The sequence below is a fragment of the Myotis daubentonii genome, chromosome X (genome assembly GCF_963259705.1).
Source record: "Myotis daubentonii chromosome X, mMyoDau2.1, whole genome shotgun sequence".
In the NCBI taxonomy this organism is placed as follows: Eukaryota; Metazoa; Chordata; class Mammalia; order Chiroptera; family Vespertilionidae; genus Myotis; species Myotis daubentonii.
In genome coordinates this window covers 87,071,929-87,099,317 of record NC_081861.1, presented here as the reverse complement: position 1 = coordinate 87,099,317, position 27,389 = coordinate 87,071,929, and the positions used below count along the sequence as shown (strand labels likewise).

General features: G+C 37.7%; 1 protein-coding gene across 6 annotated transcripts in view; it reads right to left on the bottom strand.

Moving 5' to 3' along the window:
• Nucleotides 1-27,389, bottom strand: part of PHKA1 (phosphorylase kinase regulatory subunit alpha 1) — a 296,474-nt gene that overhangs the window by 157,155 nt on the left and 111,930 nt on the right. For all 6 annotated transcript variants that reach the window (XM_059679280.1, XM_059679283.1, XM_059679284.1 and 3 more), the window contains 4 exons: nucleotides 10,924-11,022; nucleotides 9,619-9,765; nucleotides 1,696-1,749; nucleotides 304-426 (listed from right to left, as the gene is read on the bottom strand). In XM_059679280.1, the coding sequence (XP_059535263.1) occupies nucleotides 304-426; nucleotides 1,696-1,749; nucleotides 9,619-9,765; nucleotides 10,924-11,022 (423 nt within the window). The remainder of the gene's footprint in view (nucleotides 1-303; nucleotides 427-1,695; nucleotides 1,750-9,618; nucleotides 9,766-10,923; nucleotides 11,023-27,389) is intronic.

Sequence of the window (27,389 nt, the reverse complement as noted above, 5' to 3'; positions counted from 1 at the left end):
TATTTTTTAAAAGACATACAAAGTCAGGAAGTAAATTTTGGTACCTCTAATGACTGTGGCAAGTAGACAGGGCTTGCTGTTTTGCTTTGCATATTTGTTAAAAGCGAAGTATTAGAGATGGCAATATCCAGGTCTTCCAAATCCTAACTTAGTGCCCTCAACTATTAGTCTCTAGGAGACAATGCTATCTCCTCCCTATTAAGGGAGATTTTCATTTAGGCACAGGGTTGGCACAGCCATTAGCTGAAAGAGGAAGACATAATTAGAACATTTTGCTAAAAAGCTCTTTCCCCAGTTCATTACCTGTTCAGCATTGCCAGTGAAGACCCCATCGAGGATAAAGTATGTCCAGAATAATGGCCATTCACACTCTATATTTTCAAATAACTTTAGCTCGGCTGGTTCATAGTATAGACGATTGGGATCCTGGTAAAAGCATAATAAACACAGTCTGTCTTATCACTCCAAGATAAGATATACATATTGAGATCAGGGGTATATAACATAGCCTTTCACTATTGAGAGTTTCAGAGAAGGCAGAGCATGTACATACCCCTCTGCCTTAGCAAGTACTTTGTGACCTGACTTCTAACTACTAGAACAGGAATAATAATGACATTATAGGCAGGTGTATGAAGAAGTGAGATTTATCTGTAATAAACTTGAGCTTGATTTTATACTTTTTAAGTTTTAGGTAGCAGGAGAAAATGTGGACAGAAATATTTAGCAGACAGCAAGAGATGAGGGTTTGGGAATCACCATTATGAGTGATACATGAAGCACCAATTGTAGATATAATAACTATATATAATTAAGGAATGGCCCAAGAATGGAATCTTGTAAAACTCTCAACTTGGTGAGTGAAGGAGAGAAAGAGGAAAAGAATTAGGACAATGTAGTGTTGTGGAAATTAAAATAAGAAAAGAATTTCAAGAAAACATAGGGGTAAGTAACAGTGATGAGCTACAAAGAAGTCAAGCAAAATAAGGATTGTGGAAAGCCAGTTGGATGGGTCATTTAGAAGATTATGATGATGTTTGAGAGCATAATTTTAGTAGATTGGTAGGGGAGGAAGTCAATAAGGCTAAAAAATAACGTTAAAGAGAGGAAGTAGACCAGAAAAGTTTGAGCTCAATGATTTAAAAAAATGTATTATAATGACTCTTGACCAGCAAATCTAAGCCTTAAATGATGTTTACATTGCCAGTGAAAATGCTTCTTATTGATCATTCATTCCCTTCAATAATACTTAATTTTTCCATCGATATTTCCAAGAAGAATTTTGACAACTGTAACAAATGGAAATTAATTTTTCAAGATCAAAAACTGTTTACAACTAACCAACAGCAAAAGGTGGAAGGGGGATCTAATGATGGAAAGATTTTTTTTCCTATAACATTATTAAATATTTGGGAGGAAAAATACTCTGTTTCTGCCTAAACTTTCATTCACTGATTTAAGCATACAATGTGAAAGTAACCAAATACAAAAGGTGAAAGGACTATACTTCCTCTATTTTATTTAATCCAGGAAGGGTGACAAACAGAAGTTAGCTACTAAATTCAACAAAAGTAGAAAATATAAGTTATTATTATCCTATTTAGTGATTATTTTAAGTACCACAAGTGAAGTAACTGTTTACTCTGAATAAGGCTATAGATAGCTTTGGAATCATTTTTGAGAGAAGGAACCTACCTCTTTAGGAGTTTTGTATCCATCTCGTAGAAAGCGACAGCAGCCATAACGACCCTTGGAATGCAGAAAAAAAAGGTCAGAAATATACACACTGGTTCAGCCATATACTTAATCGAAAATACATCCTTTGCTATAATCCTTGTAAACATTTATGCAATCAACATAGGAGCATCTAAATATATAAAGCAAATCTAGATGAACATAAGGGAGAGACCAATAGTAATAGAGTCATAGTAGTGGGTTTTAACACCTGATTGACATCAATGGATAGGTCTTCCAGACAGAAAAGAAACAAGAAAACAGGGGCCTTAAATGACACACTAGATCACATGGATTTAATGATATCTTCATAGCATTTCACCCCAAAGCACCAAAATATATATTCTTTTCAAGTACAAATGGAACATTTTCTAGGAGAGACCACAAAACAAGTCTCAAATTTGAGAAGACTGAAATCATATCAAGCATTTTCTCTGACCATCTCAGTATGAAATAAGTAATCAATCAGAGGAAGAGTGAAAAACACACGAAGACATGGAGGCTAAATAACATATTACTAAACAATGAATGGGTTAACAGTGAGATCAAGGAAGAAATCAAAAGATACCTTGAGACAAATGAAAATAGGAACACAACAACCTAAAATCTATGGTACATGGTGAAAGCAGTAGTAAGAGGGAAATTCACAGCATTTCAGGCCTACCTCCAGACACAAGAAAAATTTCAAATAAGTTATTTAACTACACACTTAAAGGAAACAGAAAAGGAACAAACTCCAAAGTGAGTAGAAGAAAGGAAATTATATACACTACAGTGGAAATAAATGACATAGAGACTAAAATAACAATACAAAAGATCAATGAAACTAAGAGCTGATTATTTGAAAAGAAAATGGTGGCTGAATAGGCAGACTTTTCTTGCACCTCTTTCCAGAGCCAGACAGGAAATAAAACTAAAGTGGGGGAATATTCACCAGGAATTGCCAACTCAGGTCCAACTGAGAAGACTTATATCAAGGAAGGACATAAAACATCTGGAGGCTGGTAGGAAGGGTGAGGTCATAAGAGGTGACCCAGCTTTCATGGGCAGCAGACCGAGTGGGAGGAGTGAGCTCTGGGCTATCGGAGGGTCTGTGCCCTCAGAAGATTGAGGCCCAGCCCTAACCGGTTTGGCTCCGTGGATAGAGCATCAGCCTGCTGACTGAAGGGTCCCAGGTTCGATTCCGATCAAGGGCATGTACCTTGGTTGTGGGCACATCCCCAGTAGGGAGTATGCAGGAGGCAGCTGATCGATGTTTCTCTCTCACTGATGTTTCTAACTCTCTATCCCTTTCCCTTCCTCTATGTAAAAATTCAATAACATATATTAAAAAAAAAAAAGAAGATTGAGGCCCAGAACTCAGGCTGGTCTCCACAGACTAGAGAACCAGAGCTGAGACCAGTGGCCCATGTCACATCCAGCTATGAAAGGTGGCAGGGCTGCTGGCCCTCAAGAAATCTGTAGCAGATAGACCAAATCTGATAGGAAAGAAAGCCTCCACATTTCGTTTTTTTTTTTTTAAATATATATAGCCTATATAATAAAGAGGTAATATGCAAATTGACCATCACTCCAACACACAAGATGGCCGCCCCCATGTGGTCAAAGATGGCCGGCAGGGGAGGGCAGTTATGGGTAATCAGGCCTGCAGGGGAGGACAGTTGGGGGAAACCCAGGCCTGCAGGGAGGGCAGTTGGGGGGACCAGGCCTGCAGGGGAAGACAGTTGGGGGGGACCCAGGCCTGCAGGGGAGGGAAGTTGGGGGTGACCAGGCTGGCAAGGGAGGGCAGTTAGGGGCAATCAGGCCAGCAGGGGAGGGCAGTTAAGGGCAATTGGGTCAGCCAGGGAGTAGTTAGGCATTGATCAGGCTGGCAGGGGAGTGGTTACAAGGTGTTCAGGTTGGCAGGCAGAAGCAGTTAGGGGCAATCAGGCAGGCAGGCAGGCGAGTGGTTGGGAGCCAGCAGTCCTGGATTGTGAGAGGAATGTCCCATTGGGATTGGGCCAAAACAGGCAGTCAGACATCCCTCAAAGGGTCCCAGATTGGAGAGGGTGCAGGCTAGGCTGAGGGACACACACACACACACACACCCATGCACAAATTTCATGCACCGGGCCTCTAGTGTGTGTGTGTGTGTGTGTGTGTGTGTATTTTACTTAAGAGAGGAAAGGAGAGGGAGAGAGAGAGAGAGAGCATCATCACTGATGAGAGAGAATCACTGATAGGCTGCTTCCTGCATACCCAAAACTGGGGATCGAGCCTAAAACCTGGGGATATGCCCTGAGCAGGCATTGAACCATGACCTTCTGGTTCACAGGTCAACACTCAATCACTGAGCCACACTGGCTGACCTCATTTTTTTGGCTTTTTTAAAAAACCTAGAGCACAGGAATTTCATTTACAGCAAGCATACAAACTCGCATCCCACAACAAATATTTTTGTGGCCCAGCCAATATAACGGTATGTAAGAAACATTTTAATAAAAATTTCATAACTTAATTTTTATGATATCCTATTATACATAATTATTAATAACAAACTACAACATTCGCTAATGACTGATTATTATAATTATGTTGCATTCATTTCCCTTACGCACCTTGTGTTCAGGCACACCATTTCTCTCCTCTAATACTAGCAGCAAATATTTTAGCAGCCAATGGCCATGTCATTAGTCTTGGACTGACTTGTTTGGTGTGCACAACAGGAAATATTTCACTTTCGGACAACAAGAAAAATAGGTTTATTTGCGTTATGCTTATTAATTTGTGCAGTTATTTAGTGTAGGGTAAGTTAATGTTCAAGAAAAAAATATAAATTTTTATTTAAATGTTCTATTATCTTGTTAATGATGACTCATTTATTTCAGCCCTTTGTATTCAGCATGTTTCTATTGAAATCAACCTATGTTTCTATGAAAATTGAAGCTTTTGGGGTTTTTTTTGGCCCACATAAACTTAAACCTTGTTTGTTTGGCCCGTGTTAGCCTTTGATTTTGACATGCTTGATTTACAGCTACTCACCTGAGAACTGGTGGAGGGAGGATGGTAGGAACTTAAGGTGCCTAAGGAAAAACTGGGGTTGGAAGCATTGTGGGGAGACATGGAAGAGCAGCAGCCAGGAGCACTGCATTTGGTCATACCCCGAAACAGAAACAGCCATTTTTCCTGAGAGGAGCTAGCTGCTCCCAGAAGCCATAGCTCAGGAAGAGAAAAAAAACCCCACCTTAGGCGATATAGCCTGCCAGAACCTTAGGAGTGCTGCCTGCCACACCCTGCCCCTTGACCTTTGCAGATGGCAACAAAAGCCAAGCCTATGGGTTAGAACAGTCTCAGGAAGGATCAGTGACTAGATTGGGGGTGGAGATATCCACCCAAATTTCCTATGAACCAAACAGTTGCTTCCCCCACACAGGAGAACTAACAGAAACTCAAGGTTTGCAGCTGAGCCTACTGGACTACATATAGGATTTCTGTCATGATGAGGGCAGAGCAATATTCTGGTCTCTCCCAGAGGAGTAGCTCTGGGACAGGGAAAAACACCCACCACTTTTCCCTGACATATGAACAGCACCATCCCCTCAAGGGAGACCCAGAGTTCTAGACCCCCAATTCTGCATAAAGTGCTTTCAGAAACAGACTTTTCAGTGATTAATATTGACAGCTGACTGGCAGGTAAAGGAGGGCAGAGGTAGAACCCTGAGAATGTGGGGAAGCTTACTGACCAAGCACTGAGCCCCATGCTGCTAAAAAATCTGCTTTACAGGGCAGATCGACTGCTCCCACATGCAGACAAGTGCTGTGGAGACAAGTGCCGATAAGTTAATGGTCAAGAAAAAATATTGTTCAAAAACTAGAAACTGTGGATCTCTCGGAGCTTCAATTAGGTTTGTTGAAAGTCAAAGGAGGACAGATTCTGATGATGGTTGGCAGCTAAGTACCTCCCAGGAAGTCCAAAATTGGCAGACAGAATAGTCAGCCACAGTCATCAGAAGAGCAGAGTCCAACAGGAGCTCCAAGGGGGCACTAAACACTGCTGAGACACTTCACTTTGTTTTTCATTCTCTTCCCTTTCTTTTTGTTTTTTATTTATATTCTTTATCTGTTTTATTGTTTGTCTATTATTTTAGTCTCTATTGTATCCATCCTATTTTAGTCTTCTCTTTTCCTACTCAATATTTGTTTTTCTTTTTCTCCTGCTATCTCATCTTATTTTGGGTCTATATGCTTTAGACCCCAAATTTTCCTTTTCAATTTTTTTTTCATCCTCTTTAATTTTAAATAATTTCCTTCCCCTATTCTTTATTCTTATTTTCTCTATTTCATCTCTGCCCCTTAATATTCCTTTTTCTCCTCCCCGCCTCTTTTTGTTATTTGTGGGGGTTTTTTTCCTTCTGTAGTTTTTTCTCCTCATAGTTTTTCTTTTTTTATTTTCTTCTACCATTAAGACTCTCTATCTCTTTCATAATTTTCTCTTCTCAAGGGGTTGCTTTAGGTGTTGTTGTAGGGGTATTTTGTATGTTTTTGTTTTATTTTTTCTTTTGTTGTGTTATATTTTTGTTTTGCTCTGTTAGCACCTCCACAACAGCTCACATAATGCGGTGACAGGTGAGCCACAAAGTCAGCCAACCTGAGAGGATATTCCATCAATGCAGAGGAAAACAACATTCAAGAACCAACTGCAAGAGAAATGAAATAACTCAAACAAAGACATTTATAGAGCACCCAGCTCAGGAGATCTAAGAGACTGCACCACTTTGTCCCACAAAACACCTATTTTATAAGACCACCCCACAAAGCCTGGGAGGCACAGCAGTTTGATCTAATATATAGAAATAAATACAAAGGGACACAAAAATTGGGAGACAAAGAAACAACCCCCAAATGAAGGAAAAGGAGAAATGGCCCAAAAAAGAACTAAATGAAATGGAGGCAAGCACTTTGTCAGATAAAGCATTCAGAGTAATGATAATAAGGGTGCTCAAATAACTCAGTGAGAACTACAACCATCTTACTGGAACACTATGGAATTTAATAAGAACTACAGCAGCAAAATAAAAATGGTATAAAACATCAACAAGAAACAAGCAGAAATGAAGAATGACATAGCTGAAATAAAAATACCTTGGAAGGAATCAACAGTAGAAGTGGAGAAACCAAATCATGAATTAGAAGACAAGGTATTAAAAACACCCATTTGGAGCATCAATTAGATAAAAAATTAAAAAGCAGGAGGAGAATATATGGGAGCTTTGGGACATCATGAAACATAACAACATTTGCATCATAAGTGAACCGGAAGGAGAAGAATCTCAGCCAAGAATACAAAACCCGTTTGAAGAAATAATGACAGAAAATTTCCCTAACCTGATGAAGAAAAAGGTCACTCAAGTTCAGAAAAGAGAGAGTCCCAATCTAGATAAACCCCCAAATGCCCACACATAGGCACATTATAATTGAAACCAAACATTAAAGACAAAGAAAGAATCTTAAAGGTTGTAAGAGAGAGACAGAAAGTTACCTCCAAGAGCGGTCCCATTAGACTGTAAGGTGATTTCACAATAAAAACCCATTCAGGCCAGAATGGAGTGGCATGAAGTATACAAAGTAATAAAAAACCAAGGGACTGTACCCAAGACTACTCTATCCAGCAAGGTTATCATTACAAATTGAAGGTGAAATAAAGAGCTTTGTAGACAAGACAAGACAAAACAAAACAAACAAAAAGGCTGAAAGAGTTTATTACCACCAAACCAGCACAGCAAGAAATGCTGAAGGGACTGTTGCACCCTAGGCACTGTTGGTGGAAATGCAGACTGGTGTATCCACTGTGGAAAACAGTATAAATTTTCCTCAGAAAATTAAAAATGGAACTGCCTTTTGACCCCGCAATCACACTTTTGGGTATATAATTCTAAGAATCTCGAAACACCAATCAGAAAGAACATATGCAACCCTATGTTCACAGCAGCATTATTTACAATAGTCAAGATCTGGAAACAGCCCAAGTGCCCATCAGTACATGATTGGATAAAAAGCTCTGGTGCAATTACACAATGTTAGTACTACACAGCTGTAAAAGGAAGGAACTATTAACCTTTGTGAGAGCATGAATGGACCTGGAGATTATTATGGTAAGTGAAATATGCCAGTCATAGAATGAGAAATATCATATGACCTCACTTATTTGCAGAATCTAATAAATAAAATAAACTGACAAACAAAATAGAGCCAGAGGCATGGACATTTGGAGCAGACTGAAAAATGTCAGAGAGATGGGATGTGGAGGGGACTGATAAAGGAAGGTAAAGGGAGTAGCAAAGAACCTATCTGCATACTCATGGACACAGACAATAGTGTGGTGAGGGCCAAGAGAAGGGGGGCGGTGGGAGCTGGGTGGAGGTAGGCAAAGGGGGTGGAATGGGAACATCTGCAATAGTGTCAATAATAAAAATTTTAAATAAAATAATGTAGGCAGAAAAAAAGCTGTGGTACATTTTTACAATGGAATATTACTCAGCCATAAAAATGAATTAAATTTTACATTTTGTAACAGCATGGATGGACCTGGAGGGTATTATGCTAAGTGAAATAAGTCAGTCAAAGAACGAAAAATACCAAATGATTTCCCTTACATGTGCAATCTAAAGAACAATATACACTAACAAAAAAAAATAGAAACAGATTCATAGACATAGAGAACAGACTTTTGGCTGGCAGGGGGGACGGGCTTTGGGAGACTGAGTGGAAAAGATGAAGTGATTGAGAAGTATAGATTGGTAGTTACAGAATGAATAGTCATGGGGATGTAAAGTACAGCATAGGGAATAGAGTAAATAATATTGTAATTATGTATGGTGCCAGGTGGATACTAGACTTACTGGGGTTTACTTCTTAAGTTACATTTATGTCTAAGCACTATGTTGTACACCTGTAATACAAAATAATATTGAATGTGAACTGTAGCTGAGAAATATAAAAAAAGGAATACATTTTTTTGCAACAGGTACATGTGCCAACTTATCAACAATATAGACACAATAAATAAAAATAATAATTTTAAAAACCCTGATGGCCCAGCAGCAGAAGCTGATTTCAGCAAAATGATTTTAAGGAAGGGCTATGTTACAGACTCTTCCCTAAAGCAGAGTTCCTAATGTTATCCTCCCCATGGCTTTCCACCTTATGGTAAGTCTGTGACAGCCCAATTACTGATCTATGTGTTCCTGTTTACAGAGCACATAAGAGACCCTAGGCTTGCTTTAAAAATTAAAAATAAAAACAACTTATTTTTAAAAAGTTGAAATAGTTTTAGATTTCCAGAAAAGTTGCAAGAATAGTACAAAGAGTTTCCATATACCCTTCAACCACTGTCCCCTTATATTAACCATCATACACAACTATAGAATTTATCAAAACTAAAAAATTCACCTTGGAACAACATTATTAACAAAAGTACAGAACTTACTTGGATTTCACAAGTTTTTCCACTAATGGCATTTTTTTTCTATTCCAGTATCTGTTTCAGGATCCCACTGCATTTAGTTGTCATGGCTCCTTAGTCTCTGAATCTGTGTCTTTCTTTGTTTAAAAAGTGTCACATTGACACTTTTGAAATGTGTGTCAGTTTTTTTGTAGAATGCCCCTCAATTTGATTTTGTCTGACATCTTCTCATGATTAGATTGAGGTTATGCATTATTCGGAAGGATGTCACAGAGGTGCTGTGCACTATATAGAGAGTACATGATGTCAATACACCTTATTTCTGGTGATATTAACCCTGATCACTTGGTTAAATCACCAACACAGGTCATACTGAAGGCCTAAAATGATAATTTCCCTTTAAAGTAAGAACCCTAAAGGAAGAAAGGCACATGTACACATACTTGAAGTTTGGTGATGATTTCCTGTTTTGTGACCTCCACCAACTGATTATCTTCTACTGCAAAGGCTGGGAAGGATACAACTGAAAGCAGGCTAGCGTCAACCTCTTTGGACGTTGAAGCCCGGGGAAGTATTGAATTAAGGATAGACTAAGAGAAAGGAAATCAAATGTGGCACATTAGTGAATAACTCAAGGTTGTAAAACTAACAAATTTATTTTCCAAAGATTTATATAGAAGAGCAACATTCAGAAGAAAATCTAAACATCATTCAATAGTGAGAGCTTTAAAAACTAGCTATTTCTGTGCATTATCCCTTGTTTCAATACTGCTCTCAATGTTTTCCAATCCTGATTGTTAAGCAACTGTAAATGGATACAGAGTACTCTTAACATCATTATCCCACCCACAATCCTGTTGCTCTATTAGCAACTATTTAAGCATAAAGATAAGAGAAAATGTAGCTGCTGAAAAGCAGGAAATGGAAGGCTCAGCTCATATATTCTTGGTATTTATCTTTTCCATGAAAATTTTTATAATTAGAAGATGAATTCATATTTACTATAACACTATGGATGTCTAATCAGGGTTTAAAGAAGAGAAGAAAAATCATTTTGCCAATGAGGAGAACCTTAATCTTTCAATACAAAGAGTAATCCTAACCAAAACTAAATTATATGCATTTATCATTTAAACCAGGGGTGGGGAACATCTGGGCCATGGGCGATATAAGGCCCATTAAATCATTTGGTCTGGCCCTACCAAGGCATTAGAGGTGAGTTAATTAAATGTTTGACCAAATATAGCAGGCTAATTTTTAAGTTGATAATTTTGTATGGCCCATGAATGATGTTATAAATATCCAAATGGCCCTTGTTCCTTACCCCTTATTTAAACAGTGTAAACTCCAAACAGTTAACCCTAGAGCCAATCTGGGACAAGGGAATGTTTCAGAGCCACCATCAACACTCAACATAAGTCACCCTCCCCCACCTTGCTTTCTTGTTATATTTAGAAAAGGAGATACTCAGGAGTACAGTCCATAGGTTTGATATGACAATAGTGAGGAATTCTATATGCTATGATGTGATCCCTTTATAACCATGGATGAGAGAACAGGACTATGATCTATGTTATAGCTAATGCTATATCAGGTTTATTATAAAATAGGATGTCTGATATTTTTTGGCACATAGTAATAAATAAGATTATCTATTCTCAATCAGGTCTCTTTATTCTATAGTCCACACTAAGTCTGAATCTGGGTAAGAATAAAATTTTCTATAATGTGGTCTATTATTTTCTTACCTGGCAGTGTTGTACTTCATCAGCAAGGACATGAATAACTGATTGGGGCCCACCTTTCACACCGAACAGATCCAGTTCATCTAATGCTTCTAGGGCTGCCTTTGAGGAACAAAGAAGGAAAGGTCAATTTCAGTATTAGATATATTTCTACTCCCTGTATCACATCAATGCACACAATGTAATTTTGAATATGTTCAGAACATAAAATACAATAACAGTCTTTATTTTGAGGGGTCTCTGAGTTGTTCTTTGGCTTCCATATTATCCCAGAGACAATTAAGATGAAGGTTGTAGCCATTCTTTCATGATAAAACCCTGCAATAAGTTCAATATAGAAAGAACATACCTCAATATAATAAACACCATTCATGACAAACCCACAGCTAACATTATACTCAACAGTAAAAAACTGAAAGTTTCTTCTCTAAGATCAGGAACAAGAAAAGAGTGCCTACTCTTACCACTCTTATTCAACATAGTGCTAGTAGTTGTAGCCAGAGCAATTAGGCAAGAAAAAGAAATAAAATGCATCTGATTTGGAAAGGAAGTAAAACTGTCATTATTTACAGATGATACAATCTTATATAGAGAAAACCCTAAAGACTCAATCATCAAAAAACTAATAAATGAATACAATAAAGTTGAAGGATATAAAATCAGCATACAGAAATCAGGTTGTTTTTGTACACTAACAACAAAACATCTGCAGAAGATAAAAAAGAAACTATCCCATTCACAATAGCATCAAATTCAAATACTTAAGACTAAATCTAACCAAAGAGGTGAAGATCTGTAAATGAAAACTACATTTTGATGAAAGACATTGAAGACACAAACAAATGGAAAGATATCCCATGTTCATGGGTTGGAAGAATTAATATTGTTAAAATGTCCATATTACCAAAAACCATCTATAGATTCAATGGAATCCCTATCAAAGTTCCAATGAAATTTTAAAAAGAGATGCAAATTCTAAAATTTTTATAAAACCACAAAATACCTCAAATAGCCAAAGCAATCATGGAAAAGAAAAAAACAAAGCTGAAACCACCACACTTCCTAATTTCAAATTATACTGCAAAGGTATAGTAATGAAATAGTATGGTATGGGCATTAAAATAGACAAAGAGATTAATGGAACAGAATAAAGAGCTCAGAAATAAATTCCTGCATTTATGATCAATTAATATTTGAGAAGAGAGTCAAGAAATCATTGACGAAAGAACAGTGTTTTCAACTAATCAATAAATGGTGTTGGGAAAATAAGATAACTGCTGGTACTGACTGGCAGACACTGAACGACAAATGAATGATTACTCCAACACATGCTTCTGTGAAAGAGAGGGCTAAGGCACTACTTGGCTATAACCACCAACTAGCCCTGTTCACCTGCCTCCTTTGGCTTTTATTATCATAACAGCTTGAACTAAAATTAACCTCTAGATACAATTAGCAAGGTAAGCATCCTTGAGAAAGTATATGCTTCTACAAGGTCGGGTCTTTAAAGATTAAACATTGAGATTCTAGCAAAACACCCTGCAGGATTGGACTTGTTTGGAAAAGTTAAGGTAGGGTCTGCTGCCTCGGCAAGGTCTCCTCAGAGGCCCCCGACCTTTCGGGAAATCCTCCTTATAGACATTCCAACCAAGTCCCGTGCTTCCCCACAGATAGCCACATGCAAAGCAATAAAATTGGATCCCGGTCTTAGACTACTCTTACAAATTAACTTAAAGAAGATTAAACATGAGACCTCATACCATAAAACTCCTGGAAGAAAACACAGGGAATAAGCTCCTTTACATTGGCTTTTACAATGATTTTTTTTAGATAACACCAAAAGCACAAGTAACTACAGCAAAAATCAATAATTGGGACTACAACAAACTAAAAAGTTTATGCACCGCAAAAAAAAAAAAAAAAAAAAAAAAAGAAAGAAAGGAAGAAAGAAAGAAAAAAAGAAAGAAAGAAAGAAAGAAAAAATTTTAAAAATCTGAAAGGCAACCTATGGAATGGCAGAAAATATATCTGATAAGAGGTTAACATCAAAAATATATAAAAACTCATATGACTAAAAACAGCAACAACAAAAAACCAATTTAATTAAAAATGGGTAAAGGAATTAAATTTTCTCCAAAGAAGACATACAAATGGCTAATAGGTACATGAAAAATGCTCAACATCACTAATCAAACAGGTAAATGCAAATCAAAACCAAAATTCAATATCACCTCACAACTGTTAGTATGGCTATCATCAAAAAGACAAACAATAACAAATGGTGGCGAGGATGTAAAGAAGAGGGAAACTTGTACACTCTTGGTAAAAATGTAAATTGGTGCATCCGCTATATAGAGTAATATGAAGGCTTCTTTAAATATAAAACTACTGGGAGACCACACCATCTTGAAGGGGAGAGTGGCTGTTATCAGAAGCATATACATCCAAGGAACCCTGCAACCACGGTACCCAGGGACCAATTACGAACCCAGGAACACTGGATCTCAAGCAGTGAGAATACGTGGACTCATACGAGCCCTGCTCCTCCTCACGGAAAGGAGAGAAAGAGCTACATAACCAGACAGCCAGAGAAGAGAGATCATGGGGAGACAAAGAAACAGTCTGCAAATGAAAGAAAAGGAGGCATCACCAGAAAAGGAAGTAAACGAAAAGGAGGCAAGCAATATGTCAGAGAAAGAATTCAGAGAAATGGTCATACAGTGGATGAAAAGAATGGAAGACAAATTCAACAATATGTGTAAGAACCGACAAGAAATGAAGTAGAACCAAGAAGAAATGAAAAATGACATCACTGCTATAAAGAACTCAATGGAAAGCATCAACAGTAGACTATAAGAAGCAGAGGACCGCATCAGTGAGCTAGAAGACAAGGTAGGAAAACATACCCAAACAGAGCAACATCTAGAAAAAAAAAACTTAAAAAACAGGAGGACAGGCTAAGGGAACTTTGGGACAACACAAAATGAAACAATATCTGCTAATACGGGTACCAGAAGGAGAGGAAACTGAGCAAGGAATAGAAAACATGTTTGAAGAAATAATGACAGAAAAGTTCCCTGATATAGGGAAGAAAAACCTCACACAAATCCAAGAAGCTCACAGAGTCCCAAACAAAGTGAATCCCAAAAGACCGACGCCAAGGCACATTATAATTAAATTGGCAAACACCAACGACAAAGTAAGAATCTTAAAAGCAGCCAGAAAAAGACAGAAAGTTACCTACAAAGGACACCCCATCCAGACTACCGACTGATTTCTCAACAGAAATGCATCAGGCAAGAAGGGAATGGAATGAAATATACAAAGTCATGCAAAGGAAGGGTCTGAATGCAAGAATACTGTACCCAGCAAGGCTATCAATCAAAATTGAGGGTGAAATCAGAAGCTTTACAGACAAAAAAGGACTAAGGAAGGTTATTACTACCAAACCAGCAATACAAGAAATGCTAACGGGTCTGCTGTAAAAAGAAGAAATAGGAACCAAAGAAGGAAGACAGGTGTAAAGAATACAAATGGCGACAAACAAGTACCTATCAATAATAACTTTAAATGTTAATGGCTTAAATGCCCCAATGAAAAGACATAGGGTAGCTGAGTGGATAAGAAAACATGACCCAAATATCTGCTGTCTACAGGAAACCCACCTTAGAAAAAAGGACTCACAGACTGACAGTGAAGGGATTGAAAAAGATTTTTCAGGTGAATGGAAATGAAAAAAAAGCTGGGGTAGCAATACTTATATTGGACAAATTAGATCTCAAAGTGAAGGACATAACAAGAGATAAGGAAGGCCACTTCATAATACTAAAGGGAGCAATTCAACAAGAAGAAATAACTCTGGTAAACATGTACACACCCAATACAGGAGCACCCAAATACATAAAAAAAACTTTTGGAGGCTATCAAGGGAGAGATTGATAGCAATGCAATCACAGTAGGGGAATTTAATACGCCACTATCACCATTGGACAAATCCTCTAAGCAAAAAATAAGCAAAGAAACATCAATCTTAAATGATGCATTAGATCAGGTGGAATTAACATCTTCAGAACATTTCACCCCAAAGCCACAGAATATACATTCTTCTCAAGTGCACATGGGTCATTTTCAAAGACAGACCTTATATTGGGTCACAGGCAGTCTCTTCAAATTCAAGAAGATAGAAATCATATCAAGCACCATCACCACAATGGCATAAAACTAGAAATCAACAACAATAAAAATGATAAAAAAAATCAAACAACTAGAGGCTAAATAGCGTGCTATTAAACAATGACTGGGTTACCAGAGATATCAAAGAAGAAATAAAAAGCATCATGGCAACAAACGACAATGAAAACACAACAATCCAAAATCTATGGGACACAGTGAAAGCAGTCTTGAGAAGGAAGTTCATAGCTCTACAGGCCTGCTTCAAAAAAACAAGAAACAATGGTAATAAATAACAATGGTAATAAATTATCTAACCCTACAACTCAAAGAATTAGAAAGAGAGAAACAGGAAAATCCCAGCATAAGTAGAATGAAGGAAATAATAAAGATCAGAGCGAAGATAAACGACATAGAAACCAAAAAAAAAACAATACAAAAGATCAACAAAACCAAGAGCTGGTTCTTTGAAAGGATAAAGAAGATTGATGAACCTCTACCCAGGCTCACCAAGAAGCAAAGAGAAAGGACCCAAATAAATGAAATCAGAAATGGAAGAGGTGAAATAACAACTGATCCCACAGAAATACAAACAATTATGAAAAAATAATATGAACAACTCTATTCCAACAAAATGGACAATCTAGATGAAATGGACATATTCTTAGAAAAATACAAGCTCCCAAAACTCAACCAAGAAGAGTCAAAAAACCTGAATAGGTCGATAACTACCGAAGAAATTGAAACAGTGATCAAAATCCTTCCAGCAAACAAAAGCCCTGGTCCAGACGGGATTATAGGGGAGTTCTACCAAGCATTCAAAGAAGAAATAAAACCTATCCTCCTCAGACTATTCCAAAAAATTCAAGAGGAAGGCACACTTCCAAGATCATATAAAGTCGCCACAAAGAAAGAGAACTACAGGCCAATATCCTTGATGAACATAGATGCTAAAATCCTCAACAAAATCCTAGCAAATCGGATTCAGCTTAGAAAGATCATACATCATGACCAAGTGGGATTTATTCCAGGGATGCAAGGATGGTTCAATACCCACAAATCAATAAATGTGATACATCCATAAACAAACTGAGAGACAAAAATCACATAATCATATCAAATGATGCAGAAAAAGCGTTTGACAAAATCCAACACCCTTTCTTGATAAAAACTCAGCAAAGTGGGAATAGAGGGATCATACCTCAACATACTAAAAGCCCTATATGACAAACCTACAGACAACATCATACTCAATGGGAAAAAACTGAATCCATTTCCCCTAAGAACAGGAAAAAGAGAAGGATGCCCACCTTCACCACTCCTGTTCAACATAGTACTAGAAGTACTAACCATAGCGATCAGACAAGAAGAAAAAATAAAAGGCATCCAAATTGGAAAAGAAGAAGTAAAACTGTCCTTATTTGCAGATGACATGATACTATACATAGAAAACCCCAAAGACTCCATCAAAAAACAACTAGACCTAATAAATGAATTTGGCAATGTAGCAGGATACAAAATTAACACCCAGAAATCTACGGCCTTTTTATACACAATAATGAACTCACAGGTAGAAAAATGAAAACAACAATCCCATTTACCATTGCACCAAAACAATTAAGATACCAAGGAATAAACCTAACTGAGGACATAAAAGACCTATACTCGGAAAATTACAGGACATTGAAAAAAGAGATAGAGGAAGATATAAACAGATGGAAGAACATACCGTGTTCATGGATTGGTACAATCAACATCATTAAAATATCCATACTATGGACATTTTAATGATGTTGATTCTACCAATCCATGAACACGGTATGTTCTTCCATCTGTTTATGTCTTCCTCTATATCTTTTTTCAACGTCCTGTAGTTTTCTGAGTAGAGGTCTTTTACCTCTTTAGTTAAGTTTATTCCTAGGTAGCTTAATTTTTTTGGTGCAATGGTAAACAGGATTGTTTTTATAATCTCTCTTTCTGAAAGTTCACCGTTGGTGTATAGAAATGCCTCAGATTCAACATCATTAAAATGTCCATACTACCCAAAGCAATCTATAAATTCAACGCACTTCCCATTAAAATACCAACGGCATACTTCAGAGATCTAGAACGAACTCTCCAAAAATTCATCTGGAATAAAAAAAGACCCCAAATAGCTGCAGCAATCCTGAAAAAGAACAAAGTAGGTGGGATCTCAATACCAGATATCAAGTTGTATTACAAAGCCACTGTTCTCAAAACTGCCTGGTACTGGCACAAGAATAGGCATATAGATCAATGGAATAGAATAGAGACCCCAGAAATCGGCCCGAACCAATATGCTCAATTAATATTTGACAAAGGAGGCAAGAACATACAATGGAGCCAAGATAGTCTCTTCAATAAATGGTGCTGGGAAAATTGGACAGATATATGCAAGAAAATGAAACTAGACCACCAACTTACACCATACACAAAAATAAACTCAAAATGGATAAAGGACTTAAATGTACGACAGGAAACCATAAAAATTCTAGAAGAATCCAAAGGCAACAAAATCTCAGACATATGCCGAAGCAATTTCTTCACTGATACAGCTCCTAGGGCACTTGAAACTAAAGAGAAAATGAACAAATGGGACTACATCAAAATAAAAAGCTTCTGCACAGCAAAAGAAACCATCAACAAAACAACGAGAAAACCCACTGTGTGGGAAAACATATTGCCAATGACATATCTGATAAGGGCCTAATCTCCAAAATTTATAGGGAACTCATACAACTTAACAAAAGAAAGATAAACAATCCAATCAAAAAATGGGCAAAGGACCTAAATAGACACCTTTTTAAAGAGGACATCCAGAAAGCCAAGAGACATATGAAAACATGCTCAAAGTCACTAATCATCCGAGAGATGCAAATCAAAACAGCAATGAGGTACCATCTCACACCTGTCAGACTGGCTATCATCAACAAATCAACAAACGACAAGTGCTGGAGAGGATGTGGAGAAAAAGGAACACTTGTGCACTGCTGGTGGGAATGCAGACTGGTGCAGCCACTATGGAAGACAGTATGGAGTTTCCTTAAAAAACTGAAAATGGAACTCCCATTTGACCCTGTGATCCCACTTCTAGTAATATATCCCAAGAAACCAGAAACACCAATCAGAAAGGATATATGCACCCCTATGTTCATAGCAGCACAATTCACCATAGCTAAGATCTGGAAACAGCCTAAGTGCCCATCAGTAGATGAATGGATTAGAAAACTGTGGTACATCTACACGATGGAATACTATGCTGCTGTAAAAAGGAAGGAACTCTTACCATTTGCAACGGCATGGATGGAACTGGAGAGCATTATGCTAAGTGAAATAAGCCAGTCAATAAAGGAAAAATACCACATGATCTCACTCATTCATGGACAATAGAGACCATTATAAACTTTTGAACAATAATAGATACAGAGGCAGAACTGCCTCAAACAGATTGTCAAACTGCAGCGGGAAGGCCGGGGAGGGTTGGGGGGCAGGAGGTAGGGGGGTAAGAGATCAACTAAAGGACTTGTATGCATGCATATAAGCATAACCAATGGACATAAGACACTGGGGGATAGGGGAGGCTAGGGGACTGTCTAGGGCGGGGGGATAAAATGGATACATATATAATACCCTTTGTAATACTTTAAGCAATAAAAAAATATATATATATCCATACTACCTAAAGCAATCTATAGATTCAATGCAATACCTATTAAAATACCAACGGCATATATCAAAGATCTAGAACAAACTCTCCAAAAATTCATCTGGAATAAAATGAGACCCCGAATAGCCACAGCTATCCTGAGAAAGAAGAACAAAGTTGGAGGGATCACAATACCAGATATCAATCTATATTACCAAGCCAAAGTTCTCAAAACTGCCTGGTACTGGCACAAGAACAGACATATAGACCAAAGGAACAGAATAGAGGACCCAGAAATTGACCCACATCATTATATTCAATTAATATTTGACAAAGGAGGCAAGAGCATACAATGGAGTCAAAGAAGCCTCTTTAATAAATAGTGCTGGGAAATTTGGTCAGATACATGCAAAAAAAATGAAACTAGATCACCAACTTACACCATACACAAAAACAAACTCAAAATGGCTGAAAGAATTGAATGTAAGATGGGAAACCATAAAAATCCTACAAGACTCCATAGGCAGAAAAATTGCAGATATATGTCATAGCAATATCTTTATAGACACAGATCTTAGGGGAAGAGAGACTAAGGAGAAAATGAAGAAATGGGATTACATCAAAATAAAAAGCTTCTGCACAGCAAATGAAACCATCAACAAAACAAGAAAGTCCACTGCATGGGAGAACATATTTGCCAATGTTATCTCTGATAAGGGTTTAATCTCCAGTAATTACAGGGAACTCATACAACTCAACAAAAGGAAAATAAACAATCCAATAAAAAATGGGCAAAGAAACTAAATAGAATCTTTTCGAAAGGGGACACGCAGAAAGCCAAGAGACACATGAAAACATGCTTAGTCACTAATCATTCAAGAGATGCAAATCAAAACGACAATGAGGTACCACCTGACACCTGTCAGAATGGCTATCATCAACAAATCAACAAATGACAAGTGCTGGATTGGTAGAACTGATTGATTATCAATTGTATTTGATGTAATAAAGGTGCTAGATAATGCCTTGGTGATAATCAATTGTATTACAAGTGCGGAGGAAAAGGAACCCTCCTTTCACTGCTGGTGGGAATGCAGACTGTAGCAGCCATTGTGGAAAACAGTATGGCATTTCCTCAAAAATTTAAAAATGGAACTGCCATTTGATCCAGTAATACCACTTCTAGGAATATATCCCAAGAAAACAGAAACACTAATCAGAAAGGATATATGCACCCCTATGTTCATAGCAGCACAGTTTACAATAGCCAAGATGTGGAAACAGCCTAAATGCCCATCAACAGATGAGTGGATTAGAAAACTATGATACATACACAATGGAATACTATGCTGCTATAAAAAAGAAGGAATTCTTACCATTTGCAGCAACATGGATGGAACTGGAGAGCATTATGCTAAGAGAAATAAACAAGGAAGTGAAAAACACCACATGATCTCACTCATTTATGGATAATAAAGAACATTATAACCTGATGAACAAAAAGATAGGTACAGAGGCAGAGAAGCATGGAACATACTGTCAAATTACAGTGGGAAGGCTGGGGAGTGTTGTGGGGGGGAGTTAAGAGATCAACCGAAGGACTTGTATGCATGCATATATGCATATCCAATGGACACAAGACACTGGGAGGTGGGGTGGGGTGAGGGCATGTGCCGGGGGTTAGGGGAGGCCAGGCGAAAGTCAATGGAGGGGAAGGAGACATATGTATTACTCTCTGTAATACTTTAAACAATAAAATTAAATTAAAAAAAATAATAAAACTACTATATGACCCAGTAATTCTACGGTTGAGTATATATCCAAAGGAAATTAAAACAAGACATTGACAAGATATATGCTTTTTTATTGCAGCATTTTTCATAATAGTCAAAATATGGAAAAAACTCTAAGTGTCTGTCAACAGATGAATCAATAAAGAAGATGTAGTATATATATGAGATGAAATATTATTCAGCCATGAGAAATAAAAAATCCTGCCATTTGTAACAAGATGGATCGACCTTGAGAGCATTATGCTAAATGAGAAAGTCAGAAAGAGACAGACTTTGTAAAGTAATACAGTACTTCTATATTATATCACTCAACAGGGAAGCTAAAAAATCAAACTTATAAAAGCAAAATAGAATGAGTGAGACCAGAGGTTGGAGGGTGAGGGAATTGGGCAATGTTGTTTAAGGATACAAACTTACAACCAGTAGATAAATAAGTCCTGAAGATCTAATTCATAACACAATGATTAAAGATAACAATACTGTATTATAAACTACGAAACTGCTAACAGTAAATATTAATTGTTTCTACAACAAAAAAAGGTAACCATGTGATGTAATAAAGGTGCTAGCTAATGCTTTGGTGATACTCATATTGTAATAGATATATGTATCAAATCAACACATTGTATTATTCCTCTAATATGCACAATGGCATATGTCACTTATACATCAATAAAAATAAATTTAAGGACTTGGAATGATGTCCATACCATGGCAGAGTGAGAAGACTCCTTTGTTTCTCACCTTAAATTTACAGGTTGAACAACTAGAACTCAACAAAGGATACCCTGCTCAAAACACACACACACACCTGAAAAATACAATCATTGGAACATCTGAATGTGGGTGGATTGGGATGAGTAGGAAGGTGGCATGAGGAACAAGGTAAAAAATAGTGGTCATAGATGCAATTGGGTGCCCACTGCAGTTCCAGTGAGTTGGTAGCCATGGAGAGGTAGGGCTGCAGCCCTCACACTATTGCCTAGATTTTAAGAGAGGTAGAAGCAATGGTCTCTTGTAAAAACCCATCTCCTCTCCCCTCTTTCCAACATGGCAGATCTGGTAGAGGTGGTTGGGAAGACGAACAGTACAGTGATGCCAACAGCCATTGCTGGCATGACGTGGACGATGTACTTGTTTCCCTTGCCCCACCCAACCTGGCAGAGCCTGGTAGAGGTAGTGGAGACACCTCTGAAAACACAGCAGAGCCAGTGACTATTAGTAAAAAGGAGGTAGTACAGAGAATTTGAAAAGCCAGTTCTCCACTACCAGCCACATTCCCTACCAGAGTAGTAGTGCTTCATAACTATGAAAAGTGGTCATAGAGGGGACATTCACCATCCCAGTGGGTACATGGCATTTTCCTTAACCTAAGAAATACAATTCTACCATAATATCAGAGGCACAAATAGTGCAGGTAAGATAAAACAAAACCTTGTGATATACCAACATCTTCTGGGAAAAAAAAAGTACCCTACCTATCAAGAGTAAAACAGTATCTAAAGAACAACAAAAAAGAATTCCCTACCTAAAATGTGCAGGCAGAGAAATAATTCATCAAATACAATGGACATCCAGGTAACAATGGGGATAGAGAAAGAAAAGGAAAATTATCTAAAAACCAGTCATGGAAAACTGTGACTTTATTGACAGAGAATTTAAGATTGCAGTTATAAAGAACCTCAACAAGATACAAGAGAACTCAGAAGGAAAGTTCAATGAGCTTTGGAATAAAATTAATGAACAAATGAATACTGTACCAAACAGACTGAAACTATAAAAAATAACCAAAGAGAAATTCGGGGGCTCAAGAACTCAGTAAATGAGATGAGGACTGCATTCACCAGCACTGGAAACAGAACAGAACAGATAGAAAAGAGAATTAGTAAGCTAATTAGAAACCTAAAAATATCAACGGAAGGAAAAGAGAGAGAATTAAGGGTTTAAACAAATAAAAGAACTCTACAAGATCTATCTGTCTCCTTTAGAAAGAGCAATATGACGATAATGGTTATACCAGAAGGTGAAGAGAAGAAAAATGGAACAGAGAGCCTACTAAAAGAAATAATTGATGAGAACTTCCAAAGCGTATGGAAAGAACTGGACTTTAGTATAGAGGACACCAATAAAACACCTAATCATATTGTATTAATGCAAAAAGACCTCTCCAAGACATATTTTTCAAACTGTCAAAAATTAATGACAAAGAAAAAATTCTCAAAACAGCCAGGGGAAAAAAGACTAACCTACAAGGGAAACACCATTAGATAATAATCAGATTTTTTAGTAGAAACATTACAAGCCGAAGAACCAAGATGGCGGCATAGGTTAACGCCGGAGTTTGCTGCTTTGAACAACTACTTCAAAAGTGAAACCAAAAAACGGAAGGGACATCACCCAGAACCACAGGAACGCTGGCTGAGTGGAAGTCCTACAACTAGGAGGAAAGAGAAACGCACACGGACACTCAGAGGAGGCGCAGTGCTGAAGTCAAACTCTGAGGTGCGGAGTGCGCAGAGCGGGCTGGTGGCGGAGGGCGCGGTTGTTGTTTTCAATCGGGAGGGAGTCGCAGACTCTGAGCACCAGATCCGGGCGAGTCTTTAGGGACCCAGACTCAAACGGGAGAAGCGGGACTGTCTGGCTTCAGTCAGAGCGAGTGCAGCTTTCTCTCCGAGCTTTGCAGCGGGTGCTGGGACTCAGAGAGGCAGAGCCCCTGGGGACAGGACTGAGAGCCGCCATAACTGCTCTCTCCGGCCCACCCTGTTGATCCTGTGCTACCCGCCCCGCCCAAGCCCTGCACAGAGGCATTTGCCGGATAGCCTCAGGCAAAGGCTAGATTAGCACCTCCCTAGAGGACAGAAGTTCTCTCACTGCTGACACAGCTGATTCTCATAGCCACTTGGCCTGGAGGTCAAACCCTCCCTGGAATTAGCTACAACAATCAAGATTCAACTATAAGACTGCGAACAAAGACCACTAGGGGGTGCACCAAGGAAGCATAACAAAATGCGGAGACAAAGAAACAGGACAAAATTGTCAATGGAAGATATAGAGTTCAGAACCACACTTTTAAGGTCTCTCAAGAACTGTTTAGAAGCTGCCGATAAACTTAATGAGATCTACACGAAAACTAATAAGACCCTCGATCTTATATTGGGGAACCAACTAGAAATTAAGCATACACGGACTGAAATAACGAATATTATACAGACGCCCGACAGCAGACCAGAGGAGCGCAAGAATCAAGTCAATGATTTGAAATGCGAGGAAGCAAAAAACATCCAACCGGAAAAGCAAAATGAAAAAAGAATCCAAAAATGCGAGGATAGTGTAAGGAGCCTCTGGGACAGCTTCAAGCGTACCAACATCAGAATTATAGGGGTGCCAGAAGATGAGAGAGAGCAAGATATTGAAAACCTATTTGAAGAAATAATGACAGAAAACTTCCCCCACCTGGTGAAAGAAATGGACTTACAGGTCCAAGAAGCGCGGAGAACCCCAAACAAAAGGAATCCAAAGAGGACCACACCAAGACACATCATAATTAAAATGCCAAGAGCAAAAGATAAAGAAAGAATCTTAAAAACAGCAAGAGAAAGAAACTCAGTTACCTACAAGGGAATACCCATACGACTGTCAGCTGATTTCTCAACAGAAACTTTGCAGGCCAGAAGGGAGTGGCAAGAAATATTCAAAGTGATGAATACCAAGAACCTACAACCAAGATTACTTTATCCAGCAAAGCTATCATTCAGAATTGAAGGTCAGATAAAGAGCTTCACAGATAAGGAAAAGCTAAAGGAGTTCATCACCACCAAACCAGGATTATATGAAATGCTGAAAGGTATCCTTTAAGAAGAGGAAGAGGAAGAAAAAGGTAAAGATACAAATTATGAACAACAAATATGCATCTATCAACAAGTGAATCTAAGAATCAAGTGAATAAATAATCTGATGAACAGAATGAACTGGTGATTATAATAGAATCAGGGACATAGAAAGGGAATGGACTGACTATTCTTGGGGGGGAAAGGGGTGTGGGAGATGTGGGAAGAGACTGGACAAAAATCGTGCACCTATAGATGAGGACAGTGGGTGGGGAGTGAGGGCGGAGGGTCGGGCGGGAACTGGGAGGAGGGGAGTTATGGGGGGGAAAAAAAGAGGAACAAATGTAATAATCTGAACAATAAAGATTTAATTAAAAAAAAAAGAAACATTACAAGCCAGGAGACAGTAGAAGGAAATATTCAAAATATTGGAAGAGAGGAACCATCAGCCAAGGGTAATATATTCTGCAAAGATGTCCTTTAGATATGAAAGAAAACTAAATCCTTCCCCAGATGAATGACAGCTGAAATAATTTATCACTATAAGACCTGCATTACAAGAAATTTTGGAAGGAGCTCTTCTATAAGAAACAAAATAACAAAAATATTCAAAACTTTAAGTAAGATGACGAACAGACAGAAGCAGGAAATTGCAGCTCCACTTTAGAATAAGATATTAAATACTTACTTAAAACATAAAAGTTAAAGGGGAAAAGGGACAATAAAAAATAACTATACTACAATTTGTGCAAGTTGGTAATAAATGTACAGCATAAAAAAGATAAATTTTTGACAACAAAATCATAAAAGGGGAGGAGGAATTGAACTGAAATTGTACAGGTGAATAAAGATAAGAGGCAATTGGGAAAAAAAGGACTATTGTATACAAGGGTGGGCAAAAGTAGGTTTATAGTGTTCATATGGAAAATAATACAATAATCTATAATAATAAAAGGGTAACATGCTAATTAGACCAGACATCCTTCTGGACGTCATTCCAGATGAAGCCAGGGCCAGAGGGAAGCCAGCCCAGGTCCCGGGTGCCTGCGGGAAGCCAGTGCAGCTGGGGGAAGGAAAGCCTACTCTTGCATGAATTTTGTGCACTGGGCCTCTAGTTAATAAATAATAATACAGAATAAACTTTGTTTCACATACTCACAACTATAAACCTACTTTTGCCCACCCCTATATATGAGACATTTTACACAAACCTAATAGTACCACGCACGCACGCACAAACACACACGCACACACACACACACACACACACACACACACACACACAAATTCAGAGTTGGGACAAGACACATAAAAAGAGATGAAACAGAAAACAAATCGCAGAAAACCACCAAACTACAATAGCAGACAGAAACAGAAGTGTGGGGGAAAACAATGGAGATACAGAGCACCCAGAAAACAAAAGATAAAATGGCTATAGGAAATTCTCATATATCAATAATCACCCAAAATGTAAATGAACTGAACACACTGATTAAAAGGCACAGAGTGGTGGGATGGATTAACTAATAAGACCCAACTCTAATTTGCCTGCAAGAAATTCATCTCACCTCTAAAGACAAACAGGCTCAAAAAAGACTTAAATAAATAAAATCAGAAATGAAAGAAAAGTTACAACACCACGAGATACTGAGGATTATTCAAGAATACTATGAAAGTCTACATGCTACCAGATTCAATAACCTAAAGGAAATGGATAAATTCATAGAAGTATACAACCTTCCTTGACTTAATCATGAAGAACTGGAAAACCTAACTAAACTGATAACTAGTAAGGAAATCGAAACTAATGAAAAACCTCCTGTGTTTAAAATAAAAATATATTTGTACCATAGAACCGAAATATGTAAAACTATGTAGACTGTGAACAGGTATTTTCATAGTTTTGACTTGTTTCTTTTTATTATTATTAATTTCAGAGAGGAAGGGAGAGGGAGAGAGAGAAAGAAACGTCAGTGATGAGAATCATTGATCGGCTGCCTCCTGCTTGCCCCCTACTGGGGATAGAGCCCGCAACCTGGGCATGTGCCCTTGATCAGGATCGAACCCAGAACCCTTCAGTTTACAGGCTGACACTCTATCCATTGAGCCCAAATCAGATAGGGCTTGACTTGTTTCTTGATAAACTTGTTAAGACATTAGAGAAAGTTACACTTAATATAAATGAATGAATTAAACTGAATGAGACCTAAGAATTAGCTTTTGATTTTTAAATATTTGTTTTTATAAATCTTGTCAATAAAAATAACAAATTTTTAAAAAATCTCCAACCCCCCTACCCACCAAAAAACACACACAGCACAGATGACTTTACTGGTGAATTCTACCAAACATTCAAATACTTGATGCCAATCCTTCCAAAAAAATTGAAGTAGAGAGAATACTTCCCAATACATTTTACAAGGCCAATATTACCCGGAAACCAAAACCAGGCAATGACAACACACAAAAAGAAAATTACAGGCTAATATCTCTAATGAATATGGATGAAAACTTCTAAACAAAATACTGGCAAATCAAATACAAAAATAAATTAAATGGATCATACAATACAATCATGTGGGATTCATTCCATAGATACAAGGATGGTTAAGTATCCATGAATCAATTTGATACACCACATTTAAAAATAGAATATAAAAATCATATGACCATATGGATGCAGAAAAAGCCTTTGACAAGATACAGCATTCATTTATGATAAAAAATTCAATAAAATGGGTATAGAAGTAAGTACATCAATATAATAAATGCCATATATGAAAAACCCACAGCTAAATTATACTCAATGGTAAAAAAATGAAAACTTTTCCTCTAAGATCAGTAACAAGACAATGACACCCACTCTCATAACTGCTACTCAGCATAGTACTGGAAATCCTAGCCAGAGCAATTAGGCAAGAAAAATAAATAAAAGGCATCCAAATTGGTAATGAAAAAGTAAAACTGTCACTATTTGCAGATGACATGATCCTCTACATAGAAAACCTTAAA